At 31.6% G+C, this 25869-nt stretch overlaps 3 protein-coding genes across 3 annotated transcripts; 1 reads left to right on the top strand and 2 right to left on the bottom strand.

The window, feature by feature from the left end:
- Positions 1 to 6133: 6133 nt before the first annotated feature.
- HELRODRAFT_63616 (hypothetical protein) lies at positions 6134 to 14509 on the bottom strand (the record flags this gene model as incomplete). Its single annotated transcript, XM_009011153.1, has 5 exons — positions 6134 to 6298; positions 8636 to 8786; positions 9515 to 9631; positions 10419 to 10507; positions 14375 to 14509. The coding sequence occupies 5 exons, from the start codon at positions 14507 to 14509 to the stop codon at positions 6134 to 6136; spliced, it is 657 nt and encodes a 218-aa protein (XP_009009401.1).
- A 2850-nt stretch (positions 14510 to 17359) lies between these two features.
- On the top strand, positions 17360 to 19804 carry HELRODRAFT_187953 (hypothetical protein; the record flags this gene model as incomplete). Its single annotated transcript, XM_009011152.1, has 7 exons — positions 17360 to 17378; positions 17453 to 17616; positions 17861 to 18104; positions 18304 to 18341; positions 18619 to 18964; positions 19306 to 19382; positions 19488 to 19804. The coding sequence occupies 7 exons, from the start codon at positions 17360 to 17362 to the stop codon at positions 19713 to 19715; spliced, it is 1116 nt and encodes a 371-aa protein (XP_009009400.1). The 3' UTR covers positions 19716 to 19804.
- Positions 19805 to 23029: 3225 nt separating this feature from the next.
- Positions 23030 to 25869, bottom strand: HELRODRAFT_62765 (hypothetical protein; the record flags this gene model as incomplete). The annotated part of the gene is made up of 2 exons (XM_009011151.1): positions 23030 to 23148; positions 25764 to 25869. Coding segments are annotated over 2 exons (225 nt in total), but the record flags the coding sequence as incomplete, so codon positions are not given.

The following is a 25869-nucleotide window of genomic DNA, read 5'->3' as shown; positions in this document are numbered from 1 at the left end:
TTTTATTTAGAAAACTAAAAATTAACACAAGAACGAATGAAAATAGTTTTCTCTCATAGTATAATAATCACACAATGTTTGTAACAAACGTCATAATTAACATTCAAAACTGCCGCAATGAAAATATTAACAAAGCTAAATTACAGCGTAATCGCACAAACGAATGAACTTTCGCCAAAAACAAATGATTACTCAAATATTATTATAACAGGGTTCGATTGACTATGGACACGATGGCGACTAACAGCAATCACGCATACGTATAAAAACACGATTTTTTCAATCATTTTCGCGTTAAAACTTTACTTTAAAATGATTTTCTGGAAAACGAGCATAACGCGAAAACCTTACATAGGGTTTTTTAAAATTTAAACATATATAATAAATGAATTATGATCCCAAACAAAGTAAAATAATTAAATTGTATGAAACAAATATAGTGATGATAATTTATGGTGCTTCTATAAAAATAATTTCTCACATATATAATTAGCCAGTTGTTGTCACAAGTGATAAAACAAAAATCTGCTTTCAAAAAACAAAAATAAAAAATGAAAATTTGAAAAATTGCTAGTAGATGTAACGGGGACACGATGACCAAGGTCTTAGCAAACTCTGAAAAAATCGGCAATGTTTAAACGAAAATAATTCAAATGATCATTGAATAAAATCGAATTAAAAAAAAATTAAAAAAATATCATCGAGATATTAATAATAATTCATCAAAGCGAGAATGACAGATATATATATATATTCGAAATAGTCCCTGGGTAGTCAATTGCATAAGTACAAAAAAGAAAGAAAGCTGTCTATTGGGTGGTCTGTTTATCTCATATTTTCAAATGACATCCCAACAGTTTATTACGAACTAATCAATCGTAACAAGTTTTTTATACTGTATCATGATTTTTTATTCAAGCTTGAATTTTTTGTTTTTGTAAAAGTCTCTGGATCTAAATAATCTTTGCAAGTACCACTGCCCGTCTTTAAGAACGCTTCTTTTCTTGATATAATTGAGTCAGCGTAAATTTCAGAGTCGATGTCATAGGTGTTATCCAAAACATGAGAGGACAAAGGCCGTTTATTAAAAACTATTTTAGTCTTTGAAATTTTTTTGTTACTCTTAGCATTTGCAAGGTCACTGTCATGTTTGTTGCAATCATCACTCAAATCCACGCTGTTAGTGCGGTCATTTTTGTAGTTATTAAAAAATTTGTTGGAATTTCTGCAACTGTTGGACTTGAAAGGGCTGCCCATGTTTTGTTTAAATCTGTTACTGTAGGCTCTGGCTAATTTGAAAACATAACTTTTGTTGCTGAACATCCCAAAACTCTTGGATGTGTTGTTTGGGCTTTCCAGAAATTGTAAAATGGGAGCATCTAATTTCTTGGAAGAGGAGCAAGGTGACGATGGCGTCAAAACAATGGGTATTGTGTTAAATTCCTTAGAGCTTCTAATTGTACTATAACCGACGTCACTATTTTCACTTTTGCTGTTTCTTAGTTTCCCTTTTTTGTCACTAGCATAAATATTTTTTGCAGCTTTGTAATCATTATTTACAAAATTCGGCGCCGTTTTTAAAAAATGATCATAATTGCCAACGTTCTTGTCATTAATAATCAATGAATCGTCACAAATTTCATCCTCGTCATTTAATTTCAGCTTGTCAAACGATTTGCTAATATCGTCAGAGATGTTTGCAATTGATTCAAAAAGTTCAGTAAAACCACTATTTCTATTTTGAGATGGAACTTCTAACATTGTGGATGGGGCAACTGGTGTTGACGAACATCTATTGTGGATAGCAATCTGCAGATCGTTTTCATCCCCTTCGTCATCGCAACGAGAATTTATTTTTGTGTCGGCACAACTTTCTCCAGCGTTCCCGGCATCATCGTTCTGCGATTTCTTCATAATGAACGCATCCCCCTCCTCATCCACATGAACATGAGGCACCACAGCCAGGGAACTGTCGCTCAAAGACTGAGCTCTTCCGCCAGATAGCAAACTTTTATTATCTTTCATTAATGAATCAATCGATGATAATGAAACTTTTCTTCTGGTCTGCAAACGTTGAGGAACAAACTTTTCAAAGTAAAATGCGGAACGTCGTTTTAAAGTTGTGGACTTTTGCGATGTTTTATTCAAGAGATTCTCATCGCAGTTGTAATTGGTTTTCATGATATTAGTACTTCTTCTTTTGATTGCATCGATTAGTTTGTTCAGCAATATAGATTTACGCTTGACCACTGGAGAATTGTAGTAATCGTCCAAATTGAATTGCATACTATCATCAATGGAGCACTCACACTTGGACCGTTCACAACAATCTACGTCGTAACTATTGCAAAAACTCATATCGTTAAGTTTGTCCTTGGAAATCGAATCAAGAGATGTCTGGCGCGGTGTAAATTTATTAACAGTACAATTCTGCCTCTGTTTAAAAGATAGGATTTCATTTTCGGCAAGAGACCTACACATGCTGTTGTTGCTGTCCTTCGATTGATTCGCATTAAAGTCCTCATCTCCATCTTCTGAGATGTAATTAAATGAAGATGACGATGATGACAAAGTAGCCGAATGTTTGATGTCCGTTTCTTCCAAGCAAGAAGCACGGTTCTCGTGCATATATTGTAAAGTTTCGCTGGATGCTTCTTGATTACTCTGACGACCGCGCGGAGAATAAACGTCGTCAATTTCAATTACATTTTTACAATTATCTTTTTTACTGTTAAACCTATGCTGGTTATCTGCATGTTCGATTTTTCCACAAGCATCATCAGCGCAAACATCTTCATCTTCTGATGAAAATGTTGCCGATAAAGATTTCTTGAGTAGCGGGGGTTTTCGTTGGTCAACATTGAAGTTGTTGTCCATCAACATGGCCCGTCTGAAACTGACACTCCTCTGCGGAGACAAACTGGAGGATGAATGAACTGCTGCTGCTGAACCTCCAACGCAGTTATTAACAACATTTTCTTTCGTGTTCTCTTCTCGTTCGTTATTCGAACGTTTTACGTCATCATCACTTTTATAGTCGTTAAATTTTTTGCTACCATCATCATCATCATCACTGTTATCATTATTGTGGTTATGATTATTATTATGACTGATGCTATTATTACGATCATTAGCATATTTACGATTATCACATATATTATTATTAGTAGTAGTATTATAATTATTAGTATTAGCATTATTATTAACATTGGCGGTACCGAATATTATCTCAAGAGTATTATTATTATTATTATTATTGTTATTATTATTATTGTTATATCTGTCACTTTCAACGGAGTAATGGTTTTGGGCATCGGATAAATTAACGATGGAATTGTTGCTATCATTGATGCCGTCATAATTAACTGGAATCAGATTGTCATAAAAAACGCTCTGAGACTTTTGGATGTTCTCGAGACTCTTGCTTCTCCTTTTGGAGAGAATTTTCTTCCTGACTTTGTGTCTGCTGTGCTTGCGCTCTCTGATGCGCGCCATGGCGGTACTTCTGAGGGTAGATCTTAGAAACTGGTCGCTCGTTGGTGTGCTCGTCTCAGGCTGTCTCTGATTGGTTGAAGTTAATACAAAATTCTACATTTAATATTTCCAAAAATAAAAATATTAAATACTAATAAAAGTAAAAGTAAACGCAAAACAAAAGTAGAAGTTAACATTTTCTTCATAAAATATAACGGACATCATGAATTGAGAATCACCATGACAATTTAATTTCCAAAAGAATTTCTAGTCTTGAGAAAAATATTTTTCATTATAAAGCTATACAAAAAATTATTTAATGTTCTACTATGTTTGCTACATATTTGCTTGCTAAAAGCTACCATTTGACCAGCAATAAACCGTTCAATTGGAAAAATAAAATAAATGAAACAACAAACAAACTTTTTCTTTATTGGACGGCGTGCCTGTGTTGTCTGAAAATTTATGTAACAAGTTTACTAAAATCATCATATATTATCAGTCAAAAAAGTCGAAAAATGTAAAAGATGTTTGATGTTAAAAATGAATGTTTAATGTGATGAGGCAAACCTAATATGCTGTCCGACTGCCTTCTGTGACCAAGCATATCTGGTGATAAAAAAAATAAAAGTCGTAATTTTTATGATGAAATTGCAGTAAGTGACGATGATAAAAATTATCATTTGAGTTCTTCCAATCTAATCAACATCACTTTCATCGTCAATGCCAGCTTTTTAATCAGCGTCAGTACCATTAGTATCACCACCACCATCAAACTCACCAACACCATCCCCGTCACTCTAACTCACCTTTCCTATCTCTGGAACTGACATCCTTTGTAGGGTTTTCCTGCTTGAGAAGTAACTTACGCGCCTTGTCAGGTATGTTTGCCGTGATGCTATCCAGGATCACTTTTTTAAATTCATGACACCAGACATCTTTTTCCTTCAAACTTGAAGCCTAGAGTAAAATAATTTATGGGTTCTATTTAAAAATAAAAATTAAAAATATTATCCCAACAAATTTAATGAAAAAAAGCTGTTAATCTCATACAAGCGTGAAAGTAATTTTTAAGTGGAATCAAAAAAACTTGCCTGCAACGTGAATATGTTTTTGTGGGAGCGGTTGGACATGATTTTGAAGCAGTGTGGCTCTCGAGGAACCGTTTCGATCAGCATTAAATTCCTGTGCTGAAGTTTGCATGAGATGAAAATAAATGTAGCAAATGAATTTTGAGATAATCCAAAGTTAATGGTGATAATGATTCATGCCTTTTAATATTATTTTTAACATAAATTAAAAGCATTGCTCTGTAGAATGTAAATAATCCAAATGTCATAAAATCAGATGAGAATGTGAATAACCGTAGTTACACCNGAGGAACATTTGAAGAATGATGAAAACTGCAATGTTGATGAAAAAATATTCATTATAGAAATTGATTTCATTCAACACACTGAATAGAAGACGAAAGTTAAGCATGAGCATATAATTTTTCAAGTAACAGTAATTGTTGAGACGACGGTAATTATAAAAACAATTGAAACCACTCACAGTTACCTGCAGAAGGATCCTTCATAATTGTAGTAATAACACAACTTAAAAACAACATAATTATTGCAATGCAATAGAACGAAAAACACATTTAGAATACAACGTGATGTTATTAAGAAGAACGGACCTTAATGAAGTATTTGAAGACGAGTTTGTTCTCTTTCCTTTTCTTCTTAAGGATGAATGCGGCCTTCTGCAACAAAACCACGTGTACTTCCTCTCTCGTCAGACCCAACATGTACAAATCGCCCTGCACACAGATTACAAAATCATGCAAATAAAGTAGCCAAACACGCGAAACATACACACACGTACACACAACATAAGTAGTGGAACGAAAATTGATCAAACGCAGTTTAAAAGTTTCGCAATGAAAGCAATTGAAGATAATTATGCCACTCAAGTTTTTTAATCACACCGACCATCCATTATTATTAGTTTGATATAAGTTGGACAGCACAAGCACCCAACGACAGAGCAAGACAACCATAACAAAATCTGGATCTAACAACTAGATGAAAATAAAATAGTTGAGAGTTGTAAGCAGTGAATGCAGCCACAAAACCTGAAGTTAAATCAGGTCACGGAAAATAATCATTCCAACAAAAACAATGATATGATGATAAGGCATACAACTCTGATATTTAAATGTGATGATTCAAAATATGAAAAAGACGAATGCATGAATAAAAGAATGAAAGAATAAAACTGACCTCCATTAGAAGTTTTCCAAACGATTGAACATCAGGCAGGTTCACACCCTTTGTATGGAAAAAAATGATCAAAATATTTATAACAGCAAGCATACATAATGATACGATAACAGATAATAAAACTGACATAAAGGAAAACAAAAAAGTATTTAACAATGACTGATCGGATCGGTCAGCCAACAATGACCGAATACACGGACATAATTCTCTAACGGATAACTATACACTCTTCACACTTTTCGCCCAATCATTTTCACTCTTCACCTACAAAAAACAGAATCTTAAGATCTACGAACAATGCTAAGTTCTAAATTTTAAGGCAAAAACACAATAAAATTCAATATATCTTAAAAAATCAGGAATTTAAAAACAAATCAAAAGTGTAAAAACAATTATAAACGTACCTCTATGCAGTTCTGAATTTCAATCAACCTTTCAACTTTCTCTTGGTTCCTTTTAACTTCATTGATGTCCTCTGCCACCCTCAGCATGCACTCATGTGCTGCCAGCAAGACATCATAACCCACCGCGTCTGAATCGTGATGACTGATAAGATTCTGTTGGCGGAGTGTTGATACATTGAAGTATTCATTCACTATGACAAAAAGTTTAACTTCATTATCAGTTTTTGCCTCAACGGGTGAATATCGTTCTTTATTATGTTTAATTATGTGATATACAATGGACCAATATCACTGCAGGCATATACACACAGATACATATACATACAGGCCCAAGCACACATACATTTAAAAAATAAAAAAATAATAAAAGGTATAAATAAATTACTACTCAGATATATGGTGCGTTAAATTGCTTACAAGCATGTTTAGCTTAATTTAATTAAGCTAAATATTTAATTAAGAAAAATGGCGTTATATAATTTATAATGTTATTATAAACGACACGAACACCACCAACGCTGATTATTAAATCCATCAATGTTGCATTATTTTTATAATATAAAATAAATTTAATTAGTTCCAGACAAACCAGAGAGCGCACATGCACGTACCCAGACTAGACTGCAACACTAGACTGCAATGAGACAAAGGTCTCACACGAAAACAAACACATTTGTCCCCAAGTTAAATTGAAATCTGACTAAAGAGCGTCGCGGAATTACGAAGACATTAATAACAAATGTGCGTGGCATGTGTAAAAATATGCATCACGTTCGTTCGAAACATTCAACAAATTTATAACATAGAACTCAGTGCTTCCCGCTCACATCTAGAGCTACCACAAACACCGACGCGAAAACATTATACATAAATAAATTTATATAAGTATATATAATCAGTATTAGCATCCAAGCAATATGTATAATGTGTATATATTTTACACAAATGATTAATCATAATGTATAGACAATGATAGAAATGAAAATAAATCTAAGTTGTAGAAATATGTATTATATTGATCTATTATTTGATTGATCGATTGATCGATTGATTGATTGATCGATTGACTAATTGAAGATTGTTGAAACATTGATGGGCGCCAACTTGGTGAGGCAGGGGAGCCAGACATTTTCAATAATTTAGAATATACTGAATTTAAAAAGTATTCTAATAACAAAGCAGTGAGTTTAAAAAATATTCTAATGATTCAGAGTGAAAACGAAGCTGTATTTTTTTCTTTTTGTTGAAACTTTGTTAAATTTTCCGACAGAAAAGAAAACTTTTCATGTCAGTTTAAATTTTTTGTTCTCCATTACACAGAGGCTATGACAAACAAAACTGTTTGCAAATCGTTTTATACATAAACTTACTTTGTAACATTCACAACATACAGCGTACATGTTTCAATGTTTAGCAAGCCATCTATACGCTTAGATGCTGTGCGCAAACAAAATTTGAACCAGGTCAGCGCGCGATAATAACAATGCGTGACAGAGCATTCCTATGTTATCTGAACTAACTTGCTGACTACAAAAGATAAAAAATAGTAAATGATAACCAAGCAAGAAATTTCAACTACAAATTATATGAATAAGTTTAAAATTGTATAATGTCATGTTACGTTGAATCTTCCCAATGGTTTCGTACCTTCAGATTGATACATAAGTCGGCTCTACAGAATGCATTAAGACATACAAACAATGCATCCACAAAGAACACTGATTTGCATGCATGCATGCTTGCATACATATATGCATTGCACTGTACACGTCAGTGAACAGCGAACATCAGTTCGCCTCACATACAATGTTGGTAATGATATGCAGGAGACAGCACTTTATGAACCTAATTAATGAATTCACTGAAATAAGGGCATGTTGTAAATGCTAATGAAGATGTAGTTCTTGTTGAGTTGTTGCTGATGTTGTTGTTGGTTGAGTTGTTGCTAATCTAATGTTGTTTACGATCTGCACGCATGATTCCAAAGAATTCTTTCAAATATACCCGCAAAAAAAATAGAACATAGAACAACACGATTGACATCAGTGAAAGAATAACAAACACTCCAATTGAATAATAACTTAGTTATCCATTATTACTATAAATTACAGTTACTGACTTTTCATAGTTAAATCAGAATGCAATAGACTGATAATTAATTATCCATAATAATAATTTGGACGATTTTTCGGAAAATATATGAAAAATATTTATAGAGGTGAGCAGTGGGAGTAATTAAATGTTTCAGCTTTAGTATTGCAGGCCTAGATTCGCCGAACATTGAATGTTCGCCAAACGTTGAATGCAAAAATTGATGCGACTTTTGGGTTTTAAAAATATTCAAATGATCAAATTATAAAGAAAACAGACACCATCATTTTCATCACCAACATAAAAAAATACACAAAAACACACACAAATGCAGTTGATCAGTCACAAAGACGCACAGACACATAGAGAGAATAAAACCGACCCAACCCTGGCACTAACTTGCAAGAGTAGGGGATACTTAAGAACCCTCTGAACAGGTTTGAAAAGGTATGTGTAGAGAGGTAGGGGGTGCCTCAGATGCTGCTGGCACCTCAATAACTTCAAATTGTACTCTGGATAGTGACTGTAGTCTCGGAGGATTTGTTGCGCTCTGAAAATATTTTTTACACAGTTTCATCGTTAAACTTGAAAAATATTAGCAGATTAATGATTTAATAAACCAACATAATTATAGAACCAAAGTCATAAAAAATTTTCAAAATAAAAAAGGCTTCAATTTGAAAAAATAACAAATGTTATTAATTATAAAACAGTTGTTAGTTTATTAACAGTTAAATTAATTATGATAAGTGTTTCACTGGCTTCAAGATGTGAAGTAATTAAATTTTTGGTGAAGAGCATTTGTGGTGAATAGTTTGAAATCGAATAACAGTATAAAATAAAATTATAAAATTAAATAAACAAAATGAATCTGAGAGCAATTTGAGAACGTTTTTTTGAAAGATAAACAAAACAAATAAATAAATAGCGAAACTAATATGACGAATATATGTAAATATGAATTAGTCATCTGTGATGCTGTTGTTGTGCTTGTAAAGATGCTTCAGTTGGAAGAGTGTTAACAAAATGTAACACAAAAGTTTATCGTCGTCGTCATCGTCATCGCTACCACCATTATCATCCTCAATATAACCACCATCATCACTTATCATCATCGTCATCCTCATATTATCAATATCATAATTCACACCACCAACATTATCAACATCATAGTTAAAAAATATATTTCTGATGTCTGCAACAGAATCGATAAAATGAACTACATTGAACAGCAGAACTAAATAACGGTAAAAATTAAAAAAAAATATAGGATCGAACTTGGGGTAGTCAGTGCAGTAGGCAGTGTAAACTTTGAAGTCCTCCTCATGGCTGATGAACAGCTTGCTAACTTCAACCACATCTTCTTTGCACTGACTCAGATTTTTCAAAAATTTCCTTGAACAAAAATATTTAAAAGAGTTTTCATTAAAAATGCAAAACTGAACATTGAAAGAAACAAGTTTGCAGTTCAAACGTCTGTTGCCGCTTTTCACAAAAGAAGTCAGTCCCAATGAACAACCTGCTTCAATTTAAATGCAGTACAATATTCAATCCAGTGAAATATGGTAACAAAACTTTTGTGTCATAAGTTGTGAATTTTTGTTAAGCAAATATCAATTTAAATAAAGTTACAAAAAGAGCTAGTTTTATTAATTGATTACTTTTTGAAAGACTTGAAAGAAACATAAGAAGCATACGTGAGAATATATTTGAGATTTATTTATATAGTTTCAAAAAATAAACTGAACAAATTTGTTACGAGCCCAGTTCATAGGATGCAAAGTGATGTGTGAGCATTATCATGTTGCAGTTTCCTAATTAACTGGAGCTAATTTAAAACTCTGCGCACCGTTTGAACATTTTTACACAAACATCTCGATTATACGTTCATAGAGACACACGCATATAAACTTAGAGAGCACTTCAATGAAACAGACCACTGTAAATTTATTCACACTATCATTTTTAAACATAATTTCTTAAAGCACAGCATTAACCTCGGGTTAGGTTGTTTATTGTAAGAAAATTGAGTTGTATGCAGACATATCCCTTTAAAAAAATTCAATAAATTTTGATCACATATTCAAATATTTGGCCAATAATCAAAAAAGAAACTTAATAAACAAACAGTTATTTCAACTAATTGCAAATTTATCAATTTTAAACGATTAAAATAAAGTACCTGTTAAACTTGTGCACGGACTTTATGTTTCCGAAGATGCCGTTGAAGTCGTTGTAGGGAATCTCCTTGAAGAGAGGATTGTAATACCCCTATATGGTCAAAAAAATAGTGAACAACCAACTGCCTGATGAGTGCATGAATTAACATTTAAATCTATTTAGATGAAAAGTTAGTTTAAAAGTAAGAATGCACTGCAACGAGGGAGCATATAAGCCGTGAATTGACTCAAATGCAAAAAAAAACTCCAACAACCAGATGTAGTCAGGTGTATGATTCTAATTTATGTACGTCATTCCATTTTGCCAAAAACCGAAGGTACAATTGAGCATAATAGAAATAACACTAAAAAAGTTTGAAAAATAACTTGAATACTATAAACTCTAAATATTTAAAGGGCTGATCAAAAAATTGACTTAGAATAGATTGAACAAATAATGATCACTTGGGAAAGGAAATATATTTGAGGTAACAGAACACGGAAATATGTTAAGCAGGACAAAAGTTAAAAATTTCAAATATGACAAAAACGGCACAAATAATGAAAGCGACTTTAAATGATGAGCTTGATCATCAATTCACCACTATGACTACAACTCACGGTGCAGGTGCAATTGTTGGCGCTGTTATCATTCATTAGGTTAAATTTAGTGCTATCAAAATTGTCATCACTGTCATCACAAAGCAATCATTGTCATTACTTATATTCAATCAGCCATCATCACTATAACAACCGCTGATACTGCAACATCAACAGTGGTGATCAATTCTAGTCTGTTTTAAAAAATGAATACAATAGATATGTATTAACTGATGGTGGCAAGGGCAGGCGCTCTCAAATTATTTGTTCTGAAGTTATAATATAATTTATAAAAATATAACTTTGTACTAACAAAAAAAGTGATGCAAACGATGCCAATTATTACTGTTAAGAGAGTTTCAAACAGTCAAGTCATCAATTGAATAAGCAGAATTGAGAAAATAAGTAACAAATTAGCAGCGAAAACGTGACTGGCAAGTAGTAATTATATCAGCAGGTATATTTATTTACAACAAACACTATCAAATGCACCATGAAGAATCTAAAATTCTTAACAGTCCATTTGATCTAAATGAATATTCATGAATTAACGATGAATGAATATTCATGTATTAATAAGGTACGAGACTATAAATAACATAATTAAAAAAACATTCATGAGCTTGTTATTTCCAACAACATAAAACTACCTTAAATAAACTGTGTACATTTTTTGTTCAGTTGGAACTACCAAACCAATTATAATACATTGAAACTTAAGGTGGATTAAAATCAAATTGATTACAATCAAAAATTCCATCATGTCTAATTTTCTGTTTAACTATTACAAAAATTATTTATAATCAGATCTGGTAGATGATTAACATTCAACAATTATCATATTTCTTGGAAACACTTTAAAAACAAAATTATTTACTGATTTATATTTTATTGCGTTTATTGAAAACGTTGAAAAAAATTTAATAAAATTTTTAAATAAAATTTTAAAAATTCTGCAGTATGAAGTTCAACTTAGGAAGAGAAACTTCTAATGACTTTGCATCAAATATTTTCCTCTTAGTGTTTGAAAATTGAAACAATTTTGGCATATATTTACTTAATACGGGGTTACAATTTTGATGATTTCAAACAATTATTGCTCACTCAATAAATTGACAAAATTAACATTGAAAACCTTGTCTCATAACTTTACGTAACATCAACTCTCGTTTAAAACCAGTAAAAAAAGATTAATAAATTAATTTTGAGCAATATCTGATAAGGTGCTAACAATATCTTTAGAACCACCACCTATTTAAACAATCTATCAAAAGTAGAAGAAAACTAGCATATGAGTTTTTCAACAATTAACATCCTTTCCATGCTTTTATATTTTAATGTATCTCACAGTCAAGGTATTAAAACATACAGAACAAAAAAAAACCATTGAAAATTGCTACATATAAATTATTTAAAAATTTATTTCAAACAAAGAAACTTCAACAAAAAAAAATTCAGTTTACATTTGGAGCAACAAGTTGATGATGCTTGGCAGGATTGTAAAATGTACCCTCTCATCATCTTAACCTTTATAATCATCATCATCATCATCATTTAGATTATTTTTATTCATGATTTGCATCATCATTAAAACCATCAAAATTTTCACAATTACCTTTATCTCAAATTTATCACTTCATTTTTATTGCAGCGAATGTTGAACTTAACCTCAATGAAACTGCAATAAAAATTAGCATGCAACAGCTGCATTCAAAATATAGCCTGCCAGATAAGAGTACAATTTTGAAATCCTGCAATGTATGAGATGGGCTGCAAGCACTTTACGTCTTACAAAAATTTTAAATCTTTGATCTCGCTGAGTAAACAGCAGTCAAGATTAGATGTGTGTGTGTGTGTGTGTGTGTGTGTGTGTGTGTGTGTGTGTGTGTGTGTGTGTGTGTGTATGCAATGCAATATCAAGGACAGCATGACCTGTCTGGTAGTGCAAACTATCTCTCTCTCATACACACACATTCGTACACACATACACGTACACACATTCGTACACACACACCGACTTCACGCTAATACACACATACACAGGTACACACACCTCACACTAGCAATCAGACACACACATACACACACAAGCACACACACACCTTACGCCAACACAAGCATACACACACACCTCGAGCTAACATACACACAGCACAACATAGACCGACACAGACACAACGTATGTGAATATTTGTTTTATGAATGATGCAGTAAGTTACATGTGAGCCAGTGTTAATGTGTGAAATCAACATTTTAGTAGTTGTTACTTCATCATCTTCTTTTTCTTCCTCCTCCTTCTCTTCTTCCTCATCATAACTTAAAAAAGTTTCAACGTATTTGCATGAACAAACGAACACTTGAGTATACTTCAAACTTTAAAAAACTTTTTAGAGATATCATGCAGTGGTAGAATTTATCTACACAATTGGAAAATATCATAGCTGGATGCTTTTAAAATGAGGACAGAAAATAAAAAGATAGAAACAAATTGATTTATTCAAAATAAACTTTCAAAATCCAAAAGGTATATGGACTGTTAACAAAAACACAAGCAGTAACGCAGATGATTATCACTATAAGATATCATTAATTAAAATGTTCCAAATGAACATTTACTGTCCCATAAAATGACAGTAACAAGACAACATCAGCAAAATTATGAACAGGAATGTCATCGGTGGGTGCAACAATCAATCATGAGACAGTTGAAGTGCAGTAAGATAAACATTGAAGAGTCACCCAGAGCTTATACAGATCAATTGAAATATTGCATTGAAGAGAGTGTGTGCATTGTTGTACTATCTAAGCGTGTGCTGCGAGCCTTTTGAATGGATGACTTCATTTGAAGACAAACATGAAAGATTAATAATACAAAGAGTAATACAAATATTAATACAAATAATACAACAAACAGTAACATGAATAATGTTGCACAGACATCCTAACAAAACTCAGACGAACATTTCAATGTTAGTGAATAATATTTCCATCATTAGGTCACTCTTTGAAGAAAGATTTTAATGAAAGCTCATGACTTGCATTCATATCAGTGGAGGAAGAAAAACAAATTAAAATTCTTATTCAAAAAATGTTTTAATTCAAAATGAGATATATTGAATCAAATAAAGCAAAGGTTGAAAAAATAAATGAACATTGTACAAGTTTTATAGCAGCAGACATCTTTTGTCATTATATGAAAATCAAAGTGGTGTTAGAAAGATTGAAAATAACTTCACAAGCGTCTTCACTATTGAACATATTGCTCACACAAATAGGCATTTAATATATAATTTAGAATCAATGAAAAACAACAGTTGATATTTAAATTTAAAAGACTTAAAACCTGTAAATAAGATGAAGTAGTGAATGAATGAACAACCTGAATAATGTCCTTGAGATCTTTGACATAGTTCTTCTCAGTAGTGTACAATTCCTGCAAGATGTTCTCAACATAAGTTTTACTTTGAGAGGATTCTGAGAACTCATCTATCAAAAAGCTTGTGGATATGTCCATTTTCATTTTTGAAATAAGTTCAACAGATGATAAATTTTTAGATTTTATTTTGGAGCCTAACTCATTATTTTTAGTGCACAAAACACTTTCTGACACTTCTTTTCTAATTCTTGGCGCTTTCTCAGAAGGTGATTCATTTGAATGCAATGCATTGTTCGGAATGTACTTGATGATTTGGGAAACATCCATCTCCTCTGTGGTGGATAGGTCTGATTTGCCATCCGAATGATTACTTTTCATTGAGTTGTTGGATGCCTTTGACCTTTTTGATGAAGTCGATGAAGTTGATGTAGTAGTATCCGTTGAAATTGAGCTCAAACTATGCCTACTCTCAATTTTAGTTTTCTTGAAACTTACTGCATCATTATCAAAGTCATCAGCATTGTTGGCGTAGTTTACACTGAGTGGAATCAAACTGAAGACGCTTGTCATAACACCGTGGCCAGTAACAGACAAGCTGCTACTGAAGTTTCCATTGCTGCTGTTGCTGATGTTGCCCACATTCAGATGGGAATCACCATTCCCCACATCTGAGCCTTGCTTCTGCATGAAATTATTCACAACTTTGTCACACATCTTTCGATCACACACCATTCCATCAGAGTTCTCAGCTGTTGTTTTTTTCTTCAAGTTGTTGAATTTTAATGAAGACAAACTGGAAAATTTATCCATTAACTTGGAACTTGAGTTGATTTGTGGTTGCTCTGGTTGGCCTGCCATCTTCATAATTTCAGTCCAAAATATTTTAATCCTTTATTACTTTATATTTTAGATTCTAAATGCCTGAATCCAAATGTTACATTTATCATCAATGTTGTTGGCTGCAAGTGAATGAGTTTACATTTTGAATAAGTTTATCTTTTAATAATAACATCACAAACATCAAAATAATTAGTTGTAAATACTTTAACAAAAACACAGATTTGGAAGTATGTTTTTGAATTACAAACAAGAGATGAGCAGTTTATTTCTATTTGATAGTTAAATTAAATTATTAAATAAACAAAAAAATCTAACTGTAAATGTTAATTAATTATTAATCTTTTGTTTAAATCACCAATATTATAAAATAAAGCATGCTTAATGTTATTTTCTGTTTAGAGCTTTTTTTTAATTTTAATTGTGAAAGTTTTATACATTAGTTAATCTTAATTCTTTATCTTACTTAATAACTTTGAAACAAAAAAAAAACAACAAAGATCAGTTAGAAATTAATTATCATTATTAAAGTAAATAAAGTAAAATATTGAGTTGAAGTGTGGAGACAAACACTGACTGCCTCTGAGTCTTTGTGTATGGCTGTATAGTACCTTATCTTATCTTACATTATATCTGCTATATAATACAATTGTACATGTATTTAATAAATTATTAAATTATTATTTAATTAATTATTAAACTATTATTAAATTTTAATTTATAAATTTAAGAAGCAAAAAATAAATAACATAAAAAATAAAAGTTGTTGTACTATGTATTTAAAAAATATACAATAATAATATTAACTCAATTCAATCGAATTATAATATTTAATTAAATTAAAATTAATAAAAAAGACAAAGTAAATAAAATTTATTAATTAATTTTTAATTTTTTAAAAATAAAACTAAAAGTGACAACAATTTTTTAAACCTTTTTTGTATTTAAAATTTAAATGAATTTTATTTATTATGCGTAATCCATTTTTTCATTGAATAAATTATAAAAAAAACTCTTAATTAAAAATCAGATTTTAATAATATTATTATTTAATTAATTAGTTCTCATTTTTTAAAGTTCGCAAACGATCAACAAGCGGCCAAAAAAACCCATCTCCTGTTGTTTATAATCACACGTGCGTTTGTGCGTGTGCAACCTATGCAGGTGTTACGCTTCATTTAATTAATTAACGCCTAATTTTTGCAATCAATTTATTTATATGAAATGGAGAGTCTTTAATCCGTTTTGTTGAAAAGTTATGCATAATTTTTGAAAAAATTTATTAACAAATGTTTATTTCCTTTTCTTTAGTGACAACAGTAGTGTTACTCTTCTTCTTGCTTTTAACTTTTCTTCTGCTATTGATACTGTTGATCATATGATCCTCACTTCTTCTTAACTCCTGTTAAACACCCTTTTGCTAAATTTGCATTTAATTTTTCTGGCCCTTTTTTCTGGAAATCTCTAACTCCTTCTCTGACTACTTCTCCATCACTTTCAAAGTTCAGAGCGGATCTCAAGACACATCGGTTTGTAAAATTCACTGAGGAGCGCTGGTGAACATCGCGGAAATAGCGCTTTTTTTTACAAACTAATTGATTGATATTATTTTGTTGCTTTTCATTTTGTTAAATAAGGTCAATGGGTAAATAATTTTTTATTCCATAGGAGTATGTTTATTGTACAAATATTTTGTATTCATTATATACTTAAGGAAAAAATCGAATGAGTGATGTTTACTTCCTAATAATCATGTTAAAAAGAGTTATTTAGTTGACAAAACATATTTTTTTAAAATGTTTTTTAATTTTTTTATGAAAGCTTTCTTCAAAAACTATTTATTCATTATGCTAATTTGTTTAGCCGGTGGAAAAGTATGACTAAGTAGAAAAAATGCACTGCTGCATCTTTGAACATTATAATATGGATGCAGTTTGCACAGGCATTCATGCAAGCCTTGCGCGTGATTTGTATGCATGCGTTCATTGTTATATTATACATTTACGTTAACTTTTCAGTTAAATTATAAACAGAAATGAAATAAACTTGTGAATTAATGTCGGCTTTGTTTTCGAAATGTACTCACGCTCAATAATTTTATTCATTTTATTGAAAATTTTATGTTACCTGTTGAATGTGAAATCACATACCATGGACGGAGGCAAAGAAAGTAAATGAAACAAAACATTGATGTTCGACGAATAAGCTATTAACGTTATTAACAGTCAAACTCAATTTTGCCAGCACCTGAGTTGGACCTCTGCACAAACGCCACGGTCCTGGATGATGATTGGAGGCATCCGTCCGAGGAAGATAAAAAGAAATGTGACAACAAGTTGGCAATAAATCGATGGTACAAGTTCAGATATCAAGGTGCCAGTGGACTCATCGCCATGGGACCCATCAAGGTTTGATTGCTCATCTTACTTTCTCCATGATTCAATGGATGATATTTCAACAAAATTTTACTTGATTTTTGGTTATTTGGTTATTTGGGTTGAAAATGCAACGTCATAATTCGGCCAGCCACTTGTGACTTAGTTTTTTAGTACTCTGTCATCACATATGATAATAATAGTTTATTTATAAAATCTTATACTTGATCCACCATCAGACATGAATGAGTTATTAGTTACTTTCATTTTCATGCAGGAAAATCATTGCAGCACTACCGGATCTCTCTCCATCTTCCGTCAGTCGCCCAACTTTCAATACCCACCACCTGTCAATCAATCTTCTATCTACACGACTTGTGTGCATGTCAAAATACTCGGCGTCGTTTCCTGTATTGATCACATGATCATCCCCGTAATAGCTCTGACGTGTCCAAATAATGACGTCATTTATTACATCACAAGGACCACTCATATTTGTCCTTCTGCCTTTTGTGTTATTGGTTAGTTACGCAAATGTTCGTTTTACCAAATAAAGTAGAGAATACAATTTTGATTTGGATGTTAATAAATTAACTAATATTTTGATTTGATTTGTATTTGTAGGAAGCACTGAAAAAGTTGATGAATACTACTGGCTAAGTATAATTTTAATTTACACCTGATGATAAACTTTATTAATAACAAAAATAATTTTAACAGGAAATGACGAAAATGTTAAGCCCACGACTTCAAAACAGGTGAGTTAAGTTTTACCTTTGATGAGTTTGATGCGACTGATCTTGTATCATGTTGGTTGATACTGTGTCATTGTGAGTGTTAGATTTTACCATTGGTAAGAAGCTTGTATTATGTTTGTTGATACTGTATCATTTCCAGGCATCCATCAGACCGTCACACCATCTACGTCACGTTATTACATTTGAAACGGCTTTAACAAATCAAACGGTAAATATTTATACTTTTTGTTTTCAATCATTTTATTGTTTCGGCAATAATAACATTTTTAAAATGTAGCAATCTGATATGAATGAAATTACAAGAAAGTTAAAAAGGATAATAAGCGAATCCATCAATAATCCTGGATGGCGTGACAATGACTGCTTCCAAGAGCATCTGAACCAGCTCAGTGAACATACCTGCATTTATCGACGTCTAAACAAAAGTTCGGTCTTTGTGGCCAGAACTGTCGTGGATATCATTTGGACGAAGGCTTTGAAGTTTAGATTAGAAAATGATAGCACAGTTGGTGTCTATGATAAAAATATCAACAAATCAAGACAATCTTCTGACATGTATGACGATGACAGCAGAGGATTAAACATCTCGACACACACGGATAAATCAAATGCCACACAAACAGGTTAGGTTATCGAATAACTTATTTCAAATTTTAAATTATTATAAATTTACAGACTTTTAAAATTTTAGATTATAATTGCACTGCAACGAGCGACGCAAGAATTTTCAGAAGTTTATGTGATATTGACGCCTCTGAAAATCAAATCTGCCAAACGCAAGTTGAAGATGTACATTTTGTAAAATTGAACAAAGTGAATAAAGATAATGTTACTCGATGGTCGGTTGTAGCGGGAAAATTTTGTTAGCATTCGTTTAAATTTAGTTTCAATTCCGTATTACAGATATTTTAATTCATTGAATGGCTCATCATAGAAATTATTTTACTTATTTTGAACCTTCCAGGCGACTGTGCCAAGGAAAATGATACGTTGTTTTATGTTTTAATGTGGCTCAACTGGACTGGTGCTATTCAAAATACTGTAAAAATTTTACAACATTCATTTGTTTTCCTGATTATTTTTTCACTTCGCAATAAATTTTTTTAATAAATTTGATGTAAATTAAAATTAATAGTTTTGTTTCAGACAGGATCAGAAGTGGTGAAACTTTACAAGGGACTTCCCTCCGACGAACTACCTCCACTCGTCCTTCCGAGTGTTTCTATCTATCCAAATTTTTTCTACTGCATATTTTGGCCAATGTGCATATTGCTCATTGTTTTTGCAGTTCTAATAATTTATTACCAAGTCCAATGCTGCAATGCCTTCTATTTGTTTCAAAGAGAAAAAATTGTAAGAATTTTATTTCTTTGATTTACACTCAATGATTTAAGAAGTTTTAACTTGATGTATACTTATTGGACAGATTATTATTGATTGCGATAACAGAGCTAATTGTTTGACGCCGACCTTTTCCTCCCTGAAACGTGCACACGCGCAGAGAAGCAGACTGAACACGACTGCATCCATTTCGGGGAGTGCCCAGTCATCCAAAAGACAATTCGTCAAAATGTCTTCCATTGATCAACACAAAAGTGCAAACAAGACAGCAAAAAACGAACATCTAGAAGCATCAACGTCATTTGACTTTCGTGAAGAACCAGTCTCTGAAGACATGAACACCAGCGTTCAAACGACATTAACTAACAGTCAGGAATCGAGCGGCTGGATTGTCCCCGTGAGAGAATTTGAAAAAATTGACAAAAAATCAATAACTGTCCCAAAAATGGTTGTAGATACTAAAAAGAGAAGTAAAAGAAGAAAAGGAAATAATAATAGTTTTGCAAGTTCAGATAGGTCTACTCGGTGTGCTGCTACAGGCCAGAGCAGCGAAGATGAAAGCGATAAATATTCATTTAGAATTTCAAATAGAAAAACTACACCTGTTGTTAGATTGGTCGAATAAAAAACAGATCATTCGTAAAATTTAATTTACAATTATAAATTTTCGTACTTTAAATGGTTAACAATATGGTTTAATTTAAAAAATTAGTTATTAATATTTTTTCAAAAGATTCTCGCATTCGACTTTTGGCGAATATTTTTTCAATTAATAAATATAAACACATTTAAACTTTTTCACAGCATTTTCCAGATCTAATTTGCCACCAATTTGTAATTATGCAATTGGTCTTAAGGAAATTTCTTAATTAACATATGATAGTCATTGCAAGAGCACGCACGGCTTGAGCGCCAACCAAGGTTTGATAAGATTGTTTTAATTTTAGTAACAATAATGTTAAACTCTGACGTTGATTTGGTTAATTATAATTATCCATAATATCATTTCAATTAGAGTTATTACAGATCAGAATGAAATTACTTTAAACATTGATAAAATTAAGAATTACATAAAGTTGACAAAAGTTCCAAGCCGAAACTAACATGTCGCAACATGTAACATCTGCATTTAAACGTATTTAATATTGATTATCCTGTATTTAAATTACTAAAATAAGATCAATTTAATTAATGTCGATAGCCTAACATTGAAAAGCAATGTTATTTGTCAAAAAAATAACAATTGTTCAGGTTTGTGTGAAAATATTTTAAAAATGTAATTATGATAACTGCGTGTAAAGTGCACTGAAACGGTACACATTTTAATATAAAATTTACACGTAAGTACCAAAGTAGTGCCCGGAGAAATGGTGCCAAGAATTTTCTGTAAAAATTATTCACAAACATCAATATTTGAAAATTAACTAAAATTAAATTTTCTGTCAATTTATGCAGACAATTTTTGTACCTATGAAACATAAAATAATCATCTTTACCTATATGAAATTAACTAAATCAATTTGAACGAACGTAAAAATCTGCAGAATTCAAGGCACAATAAATCGTTTATTTTGCAAGCAAAAGTCTGTCGAGTGAAATCTATTCTATTTGTTCTGAACAAAAACGTGTGCAACAATGGAGTATAACTTCCGCCAGCTGTTGCAATTCTCTTTACAAATTCTAAGAGATAACTATTGAAAAAAAAACTTGGCAGACATGTTATGTCTCACATATAGATTGTATTATACTATTATATATATATATATATATATATATATTTATATATCATTATATATAGAGGTATATAACTTATATCCATATTTATGCGTAACCTTGTTTGTAAAATTTCAGTTGAATACAAGAGCATTTCGCAAGAAAAATTCAAGTGATTTTGCAGATAAGGCAGGTTAGCGTTAGGTCATTAATTAAAAGTATGAGAGATTATGCAGTAGTACGAAGAGGTTAAAAAATTTGGTTCACCTTAATTAATTATCTCAACAACTGAAACAAGATAAATAGCAATGTAGCTTTTGCAACTGTTGGATAAGAATTTTTTTCAATTACGTAGTTAATGAAACATAAAAAGCGGGCTTTCTATTTAAGCGCCTTGTTAAAAGTTTAATATTATATATATAGGATATAATTATTATTTCAATGTAATTATTTATTATTTTGAATTATATTAAATGCTAGCGTAATTAATTATCGTTAACATTATTGTCGCAAAATTCGCTGAGGTATTGATCGAGCTCAGACGAGTCAACATCATCTATGCCTGTGCCACCATCGTCATCTGTCATTCGGAAGTCACCATCTAACGTAAAATTTACATGAATATCATCATTAGAGTTTTTTGAATCTAACTGAATATAAACATTTGACCTGTCATACAAATCCAAATAAACTCGATTTTTAAAAGATGATGACGAGGTCGCGTGAGAACAACTGAGATTGCATTCAGAGCCTCCTATTTTTAAGAGTTCATCAATAGAGCATTCGCACTTTAGTTGATTTTGTGTTGCGTTTGGGTTACGTGAATCTACAATTATTTTATTTGTGAAATTTTTACTTAAATTTGTCTCTTCGTTGTTTATTTCAGAATATTTGTCATATTGATAAATCGGAAGCGTGTTGCTATAAGAGTATGACGAAAATTTTTGTGTGAAAGACAGATTTTTATCGGGTACCGAATTAGATGAGTACGTCATATCATTGAAGCTCATCAATTGTTGTGTTTTTGAAAAAAAGTTCCTAGGAACGGAATTGCAGAACATGCTTGGTTCATTAGGCATATTTATATTGGTTGGGTTCATTTCAGCACCGTAATCGTTCCTAAAAATTGGATGGTTGTAGCTTATAGACTTATTGTTAGAAGCACCGTAGATGTATCCACTGTGGAGATTGTATTGTGAAGGTTGAAGATTGTTTTCGTTGATGCCGCCCAACAGTTGAGTGTGGTTGTGATTTAACTTGTAATTGTAGTTATTAGAAGCAAACATTGGTTGATAATTATTTGAAACCCCGCCCCTACTTGAAGGATTTCTAAAGCAATCAGCAGTTTTCTCTTTTTTACTTGATTGTATTGATGACGAGGTGACATAATTTTCATTCAGCAAATGTTCATCAGTTATGTCACGAAAGTCGATGCCCGATTCGTTCATTTCAGGGAACTCTGGAAAACAGCTTGAAACGTCACTTTCGTAATCGTTGTTGTCACTGCTGGATCTGCAACTAGATAGACAAATCTCAAAAGATCTTGAAGAACGGGAGGAAGGTGAGTGATAAGGAGAAGGGGACTGCAGCAGTTGTTGAGGTTGAAGTTTTTTAGTTACGCGACGTGGATGCTTTCGTCTGCGAGGCCTGTATTTGTAATCAGGATGATCCGTCATTAATTTGACTCTCAAACGTTCTGCTTCTTCAACATAAGGACGCTTGGCTGACAGGGAAAGTTTTTTCCAATTGTTTCCTGTAAATAAAACAAAATTTTTTTTATTGTAGAAATTTTGCAATTTTTAAAAGTAACAAAAGCTAATGAGATTAAATTTAACAATATAGGACGAACGTTATAGTGTGCGTAGAGAGATGAGCAGAGCACGTAGAAGAAACGTTCTTAACAAATTATTTAGACTAGCATGTTGAACCTCAGTTGAACATCACGAGGATTATGATGCTTGCGAAAAACGATGGAAAAGGTATCAAATACTATATTTATTTTAAATTCAGTTTCATTATTTTCAAAAGCTGAATCAAACAAATTCGCTTGTGAAGCCACGCTACAAACTCATTAATGAAAATGAACGTGAGACTAAAATAGCCAAAAATAACAATTTGTAGTTGACTCAAAAACTAATATTTAGCACACTGTTGTTTATTTTGATAACTATTTGTGACAGAAAGGATTAAAGCGCAAGTTTAAAATTTGGCACATAGTATGTTTAAAAAAAATAATAAACTTTGTTTAAATAGAACTAAACAGATCTGAAAAAACCAAAACCCTGTCATTTTGTTATCGAGATTCTGCGAGGATATGGATAAAGACAAACCACTGATCGACAAAAATTAACTTAAAATTATTTTGAACAAAATAATTTTAGATAGGACTAAGGTTGTTGAAATAAAATAAATTTTAACCAGTTAGACACCAGGAAGCGCAATTTTAGAGAGATGGTAACAATTTACAGCCCTGACCAACATCTATTAAATCTTTTTGTCGAACCCCAGAGTAAATTTTTAAATTTTGAAAGTAATTAAATAAAAAAAGTTGAGTATTATTTTGAAAAATAATATTTTTACGTCAAAATTTTAAAATAAGTTTTATTTATTAAAAATAAACAGCCGCTAAACATGAACTTGAACATGAACATGTCCTTGTTGGCCAAATTGTTACAGGCATGTTTCGGTATGGCATTTACTAATGGCTCATGTGAAGATACCTGGTGCAGCTGATATGATGTTTAACTACCAAAAAATAAATCTTTCTTGCAATTAAATTTTTGCTTTTGTTTTATTAACGATTTTAATTTTCAAATTACGAAGAACAGTCAATCATTATGTGTACGTTTTTTTTATTATTTCTCATGTCGATAGTTTTTTAGTTATTTAGTTTGCAAATACAACAAAGTTACTCGGAAAAAATTTTCTGCTCTCAGAAACATAGCGAAATGTAATAAAACAAGTTTGTTTGTATTTTTGGGTGAACATGCCAATGTTTTTAAAGTTTGTTCGGTTGAAAGCGATTGAACCTGAAAAGAAGATGTTATCCTCTAATGAAAATCTCAAATGAGCGTGTAGTGTTGTTTAGTTTGTAGCAATAAAACGGCAACTTTGATGTTATATTTTTTAATTTTTCATAAAATGGCTGCTCTCAACAGGTGTTTTGCATTGTGTTTTGAATAACTGAAATTTCACTTTCATACATTTTTACTTTTCAATCTTTTTCCTAAATATAAATTTTAAAACACACTGGAAAAAATAAACGAATGAACAAACAAAGAAAAAGAAAAAAATTACGTTACCAAATGATAATAAAATTTTATTCGATTGTTAAAATTCAACTAACTTCTAAATAATGACAAAAACAGATAAATAATTGGCAGAGCACATAAAATGTAACTATGATCGTCTGTCGATAAGTTGACATTCATTAGCATTTGTTCCTCCTCCCATGTGGAATAATTGCGTTGGAAAACAAATTATTCATCACGTCTACATCAAATCGTGCGTGGTGTTTCCATATAAAATCGTGATTTTCTACTGGTTTTATTCTCTTTTAATCAATTTATTTTGATTAAAAATGAAAATTTGAATTATTTTAAAGATATTTTTTATAAACATGTGACCTACTCATATTTTTCGATATCATTCTACTCTTGAGATTATTTTTATTCGATAAGCTTGTTTGCCAAGCTATATCTCAATTAATTAAGTACATAACACACTGTTATTTTATCACACTACAAGTTTTTATAGACTATTTGGTTTGATATTTAATGTTGAAAGTTAGCGAAGGGTTTTTAATGTAAAAATAGATTGACATTTCATGACAACTCGCACGTCATTTTTATCAATGTTGTCAATTGTTGAAAGTAAGAACGAATGTTTTTAAGTGTAATCTTTGCGATTTGATCGTTACCGGTGTTCATTTAATTATTCCATTGAGTGTTATCAAACTCTACGGCGAATTTGAAAATACACTTTTCGAGCATCATTTACAATAATAATACCCTTATAAGTACGTTACTCCATGAGTACAAATATAAAATTTTGGATTTAAAATCAAGTTTTGAACCAAAATAACAAGTGTTAAGTTGAAATGATAACAGTTATCGCCATTATAAAATTTTAAGACGTACTCAATATGATCAAAATTCAAGTGTGATAAGTTTCAATGAAAATCAATATCACTCAAGTTGAACACTAAATAAACAAACATCGTGCTTGTCAGTCACAAATTTATTATTGATATTAATCTTTTCATCATTTATAAACGGTTTCAAACAGTTTGGAACACACACACACACAAACCACACGCACACACACACACACACACACACACACACACACAAGCACCACTTCACTGACCTAACATTTTGCTGAGGTCAGCGTTGTGCACATCTGGGTACTCCTCCGCCAAACGTTTCCTTTCAGCTTTAGCCCACACCATAAAGGCGTTCATCGGTCGTCGTAT

This window comes from Helobdella robusta, assembly GCF_000326865.2.
Source record: "Helobdella robusta unplaced genomic scaffold HELROscaffold_1, whole genome shotgun sequence".
In the NCBI taxonomy this organism is placed as follows: domain Eukaryota; kingdom Metazoa; phylum Annelida; class Clitellata; order Rhynchobdellida; family Glossiphoniidae; genus Helobdella; species Helobdella robusta.
Note: the sequence above shows the minus strand (reverse complement) of the source record. Positions and strands in the feature narration are given on the sequence as shown.